At 51.4% G+C, this 12,973-nt stretch overlaps 1 protein-coding gene across 1 annotated transcript; it reads left to right on the plus strand.

The window, feature by feature from the left end:
* The first annotated feature begins 5,772 nt into the window (after window positions 1-5,772).
* PLD6 (phospholipase D family member 6) lies at window positions 5,773-10,385 on the plus strand. The gene is made up of 2 exons (XM_004093024.3): window positions 5,773-6,395; window positions 9,221-10,385. Exons 1-2 carry the CDS (start codon window positions 5,969-5,971, stop codon window positions 9,466-9,468), a joined length of 675 nt encoding a protein of 224 aa, XP_004093072.2. The 5' UTR covers window positions 5,773-5,968; the 3' UTR covers window positions 9,469-10,385.
* The last annotated feature ends 2,588 nt before the right edge of the window (window positions 10,386-12,973 follow it).

Below are 12,973 nucleotides of genomic sequence, written 5' to 3' on the forward strand. Positions count from 1 at the left end.
AGGTTCACGCCATTCTCCTGCCTCAGCCTCCCGAGTAGCTGGAACTACAGGTGCCCGCCACCACGCCCAGCTAATTTTTGCATTTTTTATTAGAGACAGGGTTTCACCATGTTGGCCGGGCTGGTCTCAAACTCCTGACCTCAGGTGATCCACCCACCTCAGCCTCCCAAAGTGCTGGGATTACAAACGTGAGCCACTGTGCCTGGTCCTTTTTTTTTTTTTTTTAAAGAGATGGCATCTTGCTATGTCGTCCAGGCTGGTCTTGAACTCCTGAGTTCAAGCAGTCCTGCTTCAACCTACTGCTACAGGTACCCCCCACTATACATTTTTAATAAGGATTCATGGCTCAGAGGGATTTTCTGGTGGTTTTACTGATTTGTTTCTAGTTTTTTGTGTTTATATTTAACATGAAGACCAAGTTTATTTAACTAGGTATCCGTATAAAGCAACAACATTGGAACACAATAAAGATGTATTTTTATAAATTGTTACTACATGGTTTTATTGGTTTGATGCCTAATATTTATTTGCGCTCAGGCACAGGAAATACTATGGTTAAAAAATACCAGTGAGTCGGCCGGGCGCAGTGGCTCATGCCTGTAATCCCAGCATTTTGGGAGGCTGAGGCAGGCGGATCACGAGGTCAGGAGATCGAGACCATCCTGGCTAATACGGTGAAACCCTGTCTCTACTAAAAATACAAAAAATTAGCCAGGTGTGGTGGTGGGTGCCTGTAGTCCCAGCTACTCAGGAAGCTGAGGCAGGAGAATCGCTTGAACCCGAGAGGCTGAGGTTGCAGTGAGCCAAGATCACACCACTGCACTCCAGCCTGGGCAACAGAGTGAGACTCCGTCTCAAAAAACAAAACAAAATACCAGTGAGTGACCAATTCACATGGTTAAGCTGCTATAATAATCGTAGACAATCTTCTCCAAGTTAGTCGTTGGAGTTGGTGTTGGAGAGAAGCAAACACTCATTTATCCCAAGGACGTCTGTTGAGTGTCCATGCTCGTGTGCTTTTCATTTTGTTCAGCGTTAGGAAATGGCTCATCCCTTAATAATGATGATATTTAAGGACATGTCCATCTGAGAGGAAGATGGTTAGAATCACCCTAGGTGACCGTGGCAATCCCTAAAACAGCAGGGTTCACGGTTTAGTCATCTGCCTCGAGTGGGAGGGGACCCCCTGGCCAGTGTGGGTCAAGGGAGAGATGACCACTCACTGTCCTCCCCAGATTTGGGTACAGATTCCTCTGTTTCTCTCGTGCATGGCATTCCTGGGAACGTGGTTCTGTTCCCACAGAACAGTTTTTGCCAGTTGTCTGCCAGTCTAGTGGCTGAATCCACTTGGCAAGTAGGAGCCCAGTGTAAGTTCTGCATTCACTTCGGAGGCATGTGTGACCTGGATTTCCCATGTCTAACAGAGCTTGCTGGCAAGGGGCAGGCAGGGCCCTATGCCGACTGGTGTTTTTTGTTTTTGTTTTTGTTTTTTGAGACAGAGTCTTGCTCCGTTGCCAGGCTGTAGTACAGTGGTGTGATCTCGGCCCACTGAAGCTCTGACTCCTGGTTCAAGCAATTCTCCTGCCTCAGCCTCCTGAGTAACTGGCATTACAGGTACATGCCACCACACCCGGCTAATTTTTATATTTTTAGTAGAGACGGGGTTTCACCATGTTGGCCAGACTGGTCTCGAACTCCTGACCTCGTGATCCGCCCGCCTCGGCCTCCCAAAGTGCTGGAATTAGAGGGGTGAGCCACCACACCCAGCTGCTGACTGGTGTTTCTAGGCAGCTATGGGCTTTTTCTCCCCACGGGCATGCAGTTCTTGAAGATTTTTCCTATCTGTCATGAGTGCAGAAGAGCAGGAGGCTGAACTGAACCTATGCCAGCCCAAGACCAGGCCAGACTCTGCTGTCTTTGTGAGGGAATAGGGGTTCCTGATTTTGTAGCTTTTCACACCAAGTGGAAGAGACAGAAAGCAAGTTCCAGATTTTGAACCTTCCCCATGTGTTTGAAGGCAGTCAAGGGTTTCCTGATTTTACATTCAAGATACTTACATTCAGGGCTGGGCAAGGTGGCTCACGCCTGTAATCCCAGCACTTTGGGAGGCCGAGGCAGGAGGATCACCTGAGGCCAGGAGTTTGATACCAGCCTGGCCAACATGGTGAAACCCCGTCTCTACTAAAAATACAAAAAAAAAAAAAAAAAAAAATTAGCCAGGCTGGTCGTATACGCCTGTAGTCCCAGCTACTCAAGAGGCTGAGGCAGGAGAATCACTTGAGCTCTTATATATTTTGGAAATTAACCCCTTATCTGATAATATAGTTTGTATAACCTTCTAAAAAATAGTGTATATTTAAGGTACACGACATGATGTTATCAGTTACATACACATACATATATTAAAATGGTTGTTATAGCCAGGCACTGTGGCTCACACCTGTAATCCCAGCATTTTGGGAGGCCAAGGCGGGCAGATCACCTGAGGTCAGGTGTTCGAGACCAGCCTGGCCAACATGGTGAAACCCCATCTCTACTAAAAGTACAAAAATTAGCTGGGTGTAGTGTCAGGTGCCTGTAATCCCAGCTGCTCAGGAGGCTGAGGCAGAATCGCTTGAATCAGGGAGGTGGAGGTTGAAGTGAGCTGAGATGGCCCCATGGCACTCCTGTCTGGGCAACAGAGCGAGACTCTGTCTCAAAAAATAAAAAACACAAATGGCCAGGCACGGTGGCTCACACCTGTAATCCCAGCACTTTGGGAGGCCAAGACGGGTGGATCACCTGAGGTGAGGTGTTCGAGACCAGCCTGGCCAACATGGTGAAACCGTCTCCACTAAACATACAAAAATTAGCTGGGCGTGGTGGTGGGTGCCTGTAATCCCAGCTACTCTGGAGGCTGAGGCAGGAGAATCGCTTGAATCTGGCAGACGGAGGTTGCAGTGAGCCGAGATCATGTCACTGCTGACAGAGCAAGATTCCATCTGAAAAATAAATAAATAAATAAAAAACTAGGCCGGGTGCGGTGGCTCATGCCTGTAATCCCAGCACTTTGGGAGGCCAAGGCGGGCGGATCACGAGGTCAGGAGATCGAGACCATCCTGGCTAACACGATGAAACCCCGTCTCTACTAAAAATACGAAAAATTAGCCGGGCGTGGTGGTGGGCACCTGTAGTCCCAGCTACTTGGGAGGCTGAGGCAGGAGAATGGCGTGAACCTGGGAGGCAGAGCTTGCAGTGAGCGGAGATTGTGCCACTGCACTCCAGCCTGGGCGACAGAGCAAGACTCCGTCTCAAAAAAAAATAAATAAAATAAAAAATAAATTAATTAACTAATAACTAAATGTTGTAACACGAAAAAGGATAAATGCTTAAGGTGATGGATATCCCGTTTACCCTGATGTGATTATTACAAATTGCATGTCTGTACCAAAATATCTCATGTACCCGATAAATATATATACCTTCTATATACTCACAAAGTTAAAAATAGACACTGGAAGACAAAAAATAAATAAAAATCAAATAAACCTTCTCATTTTGTTGTCTGCCTTTGGTAGATTTCCAGCCCTGAAGTGGCTGTTTTTGAAAACTGTTTTCCCCCAGTTTTATTTCTGTTTATCCCTCTCTGGAGGGATTTCAGTCCTTCTTTATACTTCCACAACTCCAAGTCCCTCCTCTCATTATCGTTTTAGATGAGGAAAGTGAAGCTCAGAAGAGATGAATCAACTTGCCCTAGACCATACAGCTAGGAAGCCTGGGAGCCAGCACTAAACTCAAGTGCTCTTTTTCTTTGTTATTTTATTCGCCAGGCACGGTGGCTCACGCCTGTAATTCCAGCATTTTGGGAGGCCGAGGCAGGCGGATCACGAGGTCAGGAGATCGAGACCATCCTGGCTAACACGATGAAACCCCGTCTCTACTAAAAATACAAAAAAAAATTTAGCCGGTGTAGTGGTGTGCACTTGTAGTCCCAGCTACTTGGGAGGCTGAGGCAGGAGAATTGCTTGAACCCAGGAGGTGAAGGTTGCAGTGAGCTGAGATCGTGCCACTGCACTCCAGCCTGGGCGACAGAGCGAGACTCCATCTCAAAAAAAAAAAAAAGAATTTTATTGACGTAATCACTGACATACATTTTAGTTATTTACACCATACAATTTGACATATGTGTATACCCATGAAACCACCACAGTCAAGCTGATAAACACACATCCATCACTCCACTTCCTTGTGGCTTTGTTGGCCTCCAGGCTACACTGGTCTGCTTTCCCTCAGTCTAGTTTGCATTTTCTAGAATTTTATGTAAATGGAATCATAGAGTATGTACTCTTTTTGTCTGGCTTTTCTCACTCAGTATTAATGAAATTCATCCACGTTGCAGCATATATGAGTACTGTTTTTTTGGGGGGGAGGGGACAGGGTCTTGCTGTGTCACCCAGGCTGGAGTGCAATGGCATGATCTTGGCTCACTGCAACCTTAGTCTCCAGAGCTCAAGCGATTCTCCCACCTCAGCCTCCTGAGTAGCTGGGATTACAGGCACATGCCACCACACTCAGCTAATTTTTGTATTTTTTGGTAGAGACAGTGTTTCACCATGTTGGCCAGGCTGGTTTCGAATTCCTGAACTCAAGCTATCCTCCTGCCTCAGCCTCCCAAAGTTCTGGGATAACAGGCATGAGCCACCGTGCCAGGCCACTTCATTCTATTTTATTGCTAAATAGCATTCCCTTGTATAGATATACAAAAGCTTATTTACCTATTTACCTGCTGACGCCTGTTTGGGTTGTTCTAGGCACATAAGCCTGCCAGGACACGTGCTTGTGTTAATGGATCCCGTCCTTTCTCCTCGGAGTGGGATAGATGGATCATATGGAAGGTGCAAGTTTAATATTTTAATAAATTTTTAATTTAGAATAATTTGATTTACAGAAAGGTTTCGAAGATAGAGAGGTCCACTTACCCCCACGCAGCTTCCTTTGTTAACCTTTTACATTCCTTTCATACATTTGTCAAAGCTAAGAAACTGACACTGGTACAATGCGATTAAGCTCCAGACTTTGGCTCTCACCAGTTTTTCCGTGAATGCCTTCTTTCTGTTCCAGGATCCAGCCCAGAACACCACATTGACCCGTTTCCCTATGCCCCCGGCCCAGTGCCTTAGTCTCTTCCTCTGCTTATGCTTAAAGCAGGGCAGGCCTTCCAACAACGCCGGAGATCCTGTTGGGCTGGGAAAAACCCTTTAGGGGCCTAGCTCTGGGCTTGGGCATCCCCACTCCCGCCACCGCCTCCAGTACGCTGGCTTCCAATGCTGCCTCCAGCTGTGTTGATTCCCTGATTATCTGTGTTCCCAGGACATTCCCCAGCCCAGCCTAGCTGCTCCCGAGAAGACAGTGAAGGTGTGACCCCACATTTCCCGAGCAGCTCTGCTGTGCTCCATGCGAGGAAAGCCAGGGTTGCTGTGACTTCTAGGGCGGAGAGCGGTCTCTGGCCTGGGCAGGTGACAGGTGTGCTAGGGCCCGTGGCCCGCGGCTGTGCAGGTGCTGCCTGGTGGCGCGGGCTTGGGGACGCGGCTTGGCACGTGGTGGGAGGTGGAACCTGGAGGGCGTGCCGGGCGCCTGGCTGGAAGGAAAATGGGCGGCGCGGCCTGGCGTTAGGGGCCCTATGGCGGGGGGCGTGGCCTGGCGCGTGGAGGGAGGCGTGGTCACCCGGTGAAGTCTGGGGGCGGGCCGGTGGGAGGGGTGGGTTCAGCTTGGTGCGTGACTGTTGTGGGGGAATGGCGCGGCCTAGTGCGTGGCCCTCGGGGGCTGAGGGCGTGACCTTGCAGGTGGCCGTTGGTGGGGCGTGACGGGGGCGTGGCCTGGTACGTGGCCGTTGACGGCACGTGACGGGGGCGTGGCCTGGCGGTCCCGGGCTGGGGGCGCGCAGGTTCGGCTGCGGCGGAGTGGCCCTGGGGCCCGGGTCAGCGGCGGCATGGGGCTGTTGCGTTGGCAGGTGGCGGCCGCGGCGGCTGTGGGCCTGGCTCTGGCTCTGGAGGCGCTGCCCTGGGTGCTGCGCTGGCTGCGGTCCAGGCGGCGGCGGCCACGGCTGGAGGTGCTGTTCTTCCCGTCTCAGGTGACCTGTACCGAGGCCCTGCTGCGGGCTCCGGGCGCGGCGCTGACCGGGCTCCCCGAGGGCTGCCCGTGTGGCCTGCCCCACGGCGAGAGCGCGCTAAGCCGCCTGCTGCGTGCCCTGCTGGCCGCCCGCGCCAGCCTGGAGCTCTGCCTGTTCGCATTCTCCAGCCCGCAGCTGGGCCGCGCCGTGCAGTTGCTGCACCAGCGTGGGGTGCGAGTGCGGGTCGTCACCGACTGCGACTACATGGCCCTCAACGGCTCGCAAATCGGCCTGCTGCGCAAGGCAGGTAGGCCCGGCGGGGTCCAGGCGGATTGACCCACGCGGGGTCCTAGGCAAAGGTGGACACTTAGGGGAGGGGGTCTGGGGACGGGCTGAGGCCTCATTTACTTTCCTCGTGGCCTTGTGGGGTCGGGGTGGTGTAACGCGGAGAAAGCAGAGCCCCCACAGAAGGTCTAGCCGGCTGCGCGGGCATAAGCGAGCCGGGCCGTCGGTGCCTCCGCGGTGGGGGCGGTTCTCTAAGTGACCTGTCCCGGCATGCTGGAAGCAGGTGGGCCTGGGTGTGCCGGGTTAGAGGCGGAGCAGGCTCCCCTAGCAACTCCTTGGGCGCCGCCAGCGGAGTTTTCGTGACTGCTGCAGCTCGGGCCCGCCCTCCCACAGGCTGCCGGAGACCCCCGGACGGCCTCTGGTAACCTGGATCCTGCTGGCCGGAGAGCTGGACGCCAGGGTTGTGCTTGGACCTCCAGACTAGAAGGGCTCTGGGGAGAGGCGGCCACCTGCTGCCGAGTGAATCTCAGGCCACCGGGCTCTGGGAGACCTAAACATATGTTCTAGAAAGCAGCGCCAGGACGTTCGGTTGTTTTCCCAGCTGCGAAAGGAGGGGAACACATCTCTCTCTGGCGGGGACCCCTCTCTCATGGGGTGGGGACAGAAGGGACCAGGAAATGTGAATAATTGGGATTCTTGTCCCACCTGAGGATTCTCAGCCCATCCTGGCCCAGTTCGGCGGCCCAGCCTGCTCTTGCCTTTTGTGTATTTGCACCCACAGACTCTTGGGCCTCTCTCTGTCTCCATCACTCTGGCACCCAGAAAGTCACGCCTGCACGTGCAACCGTTGGATCTGGTAATTATGGTTGTCGCAGTGACCGAGAGACGTGTGGAGCCCTGGGAATTGTCCAGGCTGGGCAGTGGTCACCGCCGCGCTGTTCCTTCTGCACAGCCATAGCCTCTTGTTGACTTGGGCCTCAGAGCAGCCTCTCCAGAGTCAGCCAGGGTCCCTCCCTGCTCTGGGTGGTGTGGGGCATGTTGCACGCCATGTGGGAGCAGAGTGGGGCACGTGGTTTTCATATTGAGGATGTCTCCTCCTCTTTGGGGCAGCCACAAGAGCTGTCCTCCCATGTGTTGGTCATTTTAACGGGAGGTTTGGGAACCTCCAGGCGTGCACAGTACAGTTCTGTTTGAGTTGCTTTTAGAGTGGTAGAAGCTGAGGTTGGTGAAGACCCTTCAAGGGCCCCTAGACCAAGGTCCCATAGGATCCCCTCGATGGCCTCCCAGCGTCCTCGCTGACTTTGAGGCTGTCCAGTGGCATTCATCTGTTCAAGGAATGTCCCCTCTGTGCCAGTATTTGTGAGGAGCTGGAACATCCTAGAGCACAAGGGCACAAGGCCAGGTTCCCACGGAGATGCCAGCTAAGTCACGAATATTTCATTTAGGGCACTAAGAAGGGCCCTAAATTTATGGCCCTAAATTTACGAAGGGCCCTAAATTAATGAAGTTAAAAAATTAAGGGCCCTAAATTTATGAAGTTTTAAGAAAACTTCATAAAGCAGGGTAAGGAGGCAGTGGTGTGGGAGGAAGTGGCGTGGGCCAGGTCAGCTGCCCAGGGGCAGTGACACTCAGGGCAGGGACCTTGCTGACACGAGTGGACTGTCCAGAGGGAGAGGCATGCGGCTGGAAGGGGCAGCAGCACAGACGCCCTGGGTCACAGACTGACTTACTTGTGAGGAACGGCAGGAAGTCCTCTGTGGCCAGAGGTGGCAGGCCGCAGGGAGGGGACGGGGAGGTGGGCAGTGAATCCCAGCGGAGGCAGGAGGTGTCGGCAATGGTGGGGTTTTAGATTGCCCACCGTGTGGAGGAATGTGTTTGGAGGGCTGTGCCGACAGGACGTGCTGGAGGAGTGGCCAGAGTGTGAGAAGGGCTGGCTCGCCGAGGTAAGGAAGCCACCGCGTCTTCATCCTGCCAGGCCCAATTCAGGGGGCACAATTAAATGAGTTCCATGCACAGGGAGTGATTTTTAGGATATGTCTCCAGTACTCCATGGGACACACTTCCCTTCAAAGATTACTCTCTATCTGAAATTCCATTTAACTTGAATGTCCTGTATTTTGATTTGGAAAATCTGGCAACTGTGTTTCATGGCAGCCTGTTTAAAACTTCTTTTAAGCCCCATTTCTGACGGCCTCATTCCTTGAGCAGGTCGTGAGTGAGGCAGTGTTATTCCAGGAGAGACAGACACAGGCCCTTCCCAAGAGGAATTTGAAAGCTGGGAAGAGCAGAGGCCGGGATGCCCGGTTCTTTGGTGAAGGAAGCAGGGGGTTGCGGAAGAGGAGAATTCATTTGTGCATTGTTAGTTAGGGCCCTTCCTGCCTTGGTGGCCGAGGTTGTGCCAGCAAATTGGGCTCTGCTCCCAGACACCAGGGCCTCTCTGGGCAGAGTGGGCACGGCTCTCAGCCTTAGCCGTGGAAGAGTCAGAACCTGAAGGCTCACACGCTGTCTTTGCCCTGGTCACCTCTGACTGGGTTAGTGACAGCCTTGGCAGCAACCAGTAACCCTGAAGGGACATACTGGCTGGCATAGACTCGGAGGTCTCACCCAGACCACGGCCTGCCCAGTCCCCCATAGCCTGTGTGTGATGCTCTGGCCCCGTGTGTGATGTCCTCTCTGTGGTTCTCAGCGTCCCTCCTGGGAGCGTAGCCGCCACCACTCTGTGAAAGCGTGGCGGGCTTTCCTGGCCCGCCAAACTGGAAACATATAGTAAAGCCAGTAGCCCCAGGAACAGTCCACACTGGAGGCGGGACTCCTGCATGGAATGAAATCACCTTGTCCTTTCTGCAGGGATCCAGGTCCGGCATGATCAAGACCTGGGCTACATGCATCACAAGTTTGCCATTGTGGACAAGAGGGTGCTCATCACTGGCTCACTCAACTGGACCACACAAGCCATCCAGAACAACAGGGAGAATGTTCTCATCACGGAGGACGACGAGTACGTGCGGCTTTTTCTGGAAGAATTTGAGCACCTCTGGGAAGAGTTTAACCCTACAAAGTATATCTTTTTCCCACAAAAAAGGAAAAGTCACTGAAGCTGTGCCCCGCCTGTCTCCAGAGCTGGAGGGAGATTGCTTTCATGGCACAGAACTTTCGGCACCTCCAGCCAAAACCAAACCTAACCAACAATGGGGCTGAGCCCTCCCTGTGGGCTGCTGTGCATTCTGAGGAAGGGAGACCTCAGCACTAGAAAAAAATCGTTAAAGTTTCGTCTATTAGAATACTAAATTGAACTAAAGAAGGTTAGGAAAGGGAAATTTCTGTTACTTCAGGTCAGTTATTTCGGACCAGACCTTTTTTTTTTGCCCCTTTGCCAAAATAACTTCAGTCACGACCTGCCACAGGGTGTTTTCAGGAGTGTGGTCCGTATCTTGGTTTGGAATCGAAGCTTCTGCCACAGCACAGAAAAGGCACAGTGCCTCTACCAGGTCGATCCCATTCCCTTCCCTGATTCTAGAAAAGCCCCTTCTGCTTTGGCTGACGTGGGCCCTTTCAGCATCTCCCTGAGAGTTCGTCCCTCTCTCCATGTGGCACGACTGGGGTTGGTTGGGGCCGACAGTCTCCTTGTCCCTCACAGTCTGCCCCTGTCAGGGCTCGGTCCTCAGAGTAGGGAAAGGAAATGGAAGTCAGGAGGAAGGGAAGATGTGAGTGTGCGGTGCAGGTGGCAAAAGCAGCCTTTGGGGCAACCCCGTGAGCGTCATTGACACCAAAGGCTGGCTGTTCCCTTGCTTCCTTGCATAATTGCTCTTTAAAACCAGTATACACACCAGTGCCAAGCTCTGCAGCAGCCTGTCCTTGGGTAGTAAGTGCCGTGGTCTGTCAGGATTGATGGCCAGCAGCTGTTTCTATTTCCATGTTGGACTTTTAACTTGTTGGTTTTTTTTTTTTTTTGAGATGGAGTCTCACTCTGTGGCCCAGGCTGGAGTACGGTGGCGCAACCTCGGCTCACTGCATCCTCTGCCTCCTGGGTTCAAGCGATTCTCCTGCCTCAGCCTCCCGAGTAGCTGGGATTACAGGTGCCTGCCACAACACCTGGCTAATTTTTTTTTTGGTATTTTTAGTAGAGACAGGGTTTCACCATGTTGGTTAGGCTGGTCTCAAACTCCTGACCTCAAGTGATCCACCCACTTCCGCCTCCCTAAATGCTGGGATTACAGGTGTGAGCTGCCACACCCGGCTGGGCTTTTAACTTTTAACGGCCTAATGTTTAAGGTAATGTTGTTGTGTGTTTGGAAGTGACTTTACCTTTAACACCTGTGGAGTTAGTGCGTGCACATTGCGGGCTCAGCATAACCCATCACGGGACTGGAGGAGAGGAGAGGAGGGAAGAGAGCAGCTTCAGGCCGTGGTGTCTCCCACATCTGTGTTCTTATTTGCAGCTCAGGGTTTGCATTCCCAGGTAGAACAGGTGTACACTGTGAAATGTTCCAGGTTATTTGTTTATAATGTGTATGTCATATACAGATAGCTCCAATGACATCTGAAGAAGTGACTTCACCATCTTGTCATATTTCTGTATGATGAGCTCCAGGGCCCATCCTGTGGTCTGCTAGCCACATGCTTAGTCTCACCTCCCCAGCCCACGCTGACATTACCACCCAGAGACCCTACAGTGCTGTGTGTTTTTCCTTTTTAGGGTTACCTTTGACTCACAGGGTTAGGCAAGCCAGCTTGGAAGTTAACTTTTAAAAAAATTCAATTGAAGCTGTAAAGTATACAGATTGGAAGTCACCAGAAATTGTTTTAGTTTGTGAATTCCCACAGTGTATGTTCTGAAAAGAAAATGGGAGAGCTTGTAAAGCATCTCCTAAATGCGAAGCCGCATGACCCTGGACTTCTGGCACATCTGAATAAACATGTTCTTATTCTGGCATGTGAGCGCTGCGTGTCTTTGCCTTAGCTTGCTGCGAAATCATTCAAATAGGGGCTACTCTTTGTTAAATATAACTTTTTTGGGGGGCAGTATACAGCTATTTAGAAACTGTTGGTCAAAGAACAGGCGACTCAAAGAGGAGTAAAACTTTAAGCTGTTATTTGGGTGAAGGAAATAAGGTATACAATGGTCCATTTTTAAGACAAAGTGCCTTGAATCGGCTTCGGTCAGCAAACTATGGAAGAAACGGGATGTACTAGGCCCCTCAGGCTAGCCGATGCCTTGTCGGCTTCCCCCTCTGCCCCCTTCCCCCTTCCTTAGTTGTCCTCATCCGAACCAAAAAAGTTTAAAATGAAAGTTTACTGGCCTGCAAAATAGCTCGCTTTGTTCCTACCAGCCGGCCTAGCTACTTAGGTCATAGGTCAAATACTTGAAGAGCCCTTAAGCGGACTAAGATTGCAATGCACTGTGGGCTGTAACAAAATGCAGCAAGACAACCCTAAAAAAAAAAAAAAACACCTAAAGCCCCCGCCTAACAACCAATAAGCAATGTCTGGGAAGATTGTGACTCCATAGTACTGAGCCTGTAAGGAAGGAGGAGCCTGCACACTAGGGGATAAATTGCTTGTTGAAACTGTGCTGGGTGTGCCTGCTCATCAGACACCCGATCTTGGAAGACCATTATTAAAAGTATAGAAGTATAGAAGATCCTTGGCCCACACATAAAGATTGCTGTGCCAGTAACAGGCAGGCATGCCCAGGAGACCCTAGAACTGCAGGCCGGCCTCTGCTCCAACACCTGAGGTGAGTGATGCTAGAAGGCAGGGGTTCGCTGAAGATGAGGGCTGGGGAGGGGTTTGTGTAGTGTGTGTGTCATCTGAAGCCTCCTTTTGCCTACAAGATTGTCTTGGCTCCTCCCAGAGAGAAACTTTAAAAGAAGTAATAAATTCGCCAGGTAGGCTCAGCAGTCACAAAAGAGGCTCTAGGAAGATTCCACTCTAATTGCCCTCTTCTCCTGGGAGGGGCTCTCATCAGCTTAGTGGTTTGGATTCAATGTGTTTAACTATGTGGGCAGTGATACAGCTGAGAACGGTGAAACCCCGTCTCTACTAAAAATACAAAAAATTAGCCGGGTGTGGTGGCCGGCGCCTGTAGTCCCAGCTGCCCCGGAGGCTGAGGCAGGAGGATGGTGTGAACCCGGGAGGCCCAGCTTGCAGTGAGCCGAGATCGCGCCACTGCATTCCAGGCTGGGAGACAGAGCAAGACTCTGTCTCAAAAAAAAAAAAAAGATCGGCTTGGGCAACATGGCAAAACTCCATCTCTACTAAAAATACAAAAATTAGCTGGGTGTGGTGGTGTGTACCTGTAATCCCAGCTACTCGGGAGGCTGAGAAAGGAGAATTGCTTGAACCCGGGAGGTGGGGGCTGCAGTGAGCCAAGCTCACACCACTGCACTCCAGCCTGGCTGACAGAGCTTGACTGTCTCAAAACAAACAAAAAATTCGGATAGTACCATATGCCCTTAACAGTCTGCCCACACTGTTGAATATTCCTAGGTTTTTTTTTTTTTTTTTTTAATTCATTTTTTTTTTTTTTGGTTTTTTTTTTTTTTTTTTTTTTTTTTAATTATACTTTAGGGTTTTAGGGTACATGTGCACAATGTGCAG

This window comes from Nomascus leucogenys, chromosome 14, assembly GCF_006542625.1.
Source record: "Nomascus leucogenys isolate Asia chromosome 14, Asia_NLE_v1, whole genome shotgun sequence".
In the NCBI taxonomy this organism is placed as follows: Eukaryota; Metazoa; Chordata; class Mammalia; order Primates; family Hylobatidae; genus Nomascus; species Nomascus leucogenys.

Excerpts from the sequence above, each read along its gene's own strand:
- PLD6 (XM_004093024.3), top strand. The coding sequence starts at position 5,969 with ATGGGGCTGTTGCGTTGGCAGGTGGCGGCCGCGGCGGCTGTGGGCCTG. Across the intron at positions 6,396-9,220 it reads CGGCCTGCTGCGCAAGGCAG|GGATCCAGGTCCGGCATGAT; the intron begins GTAGGCCCGGCG and ends TCCTTTCTGCAG.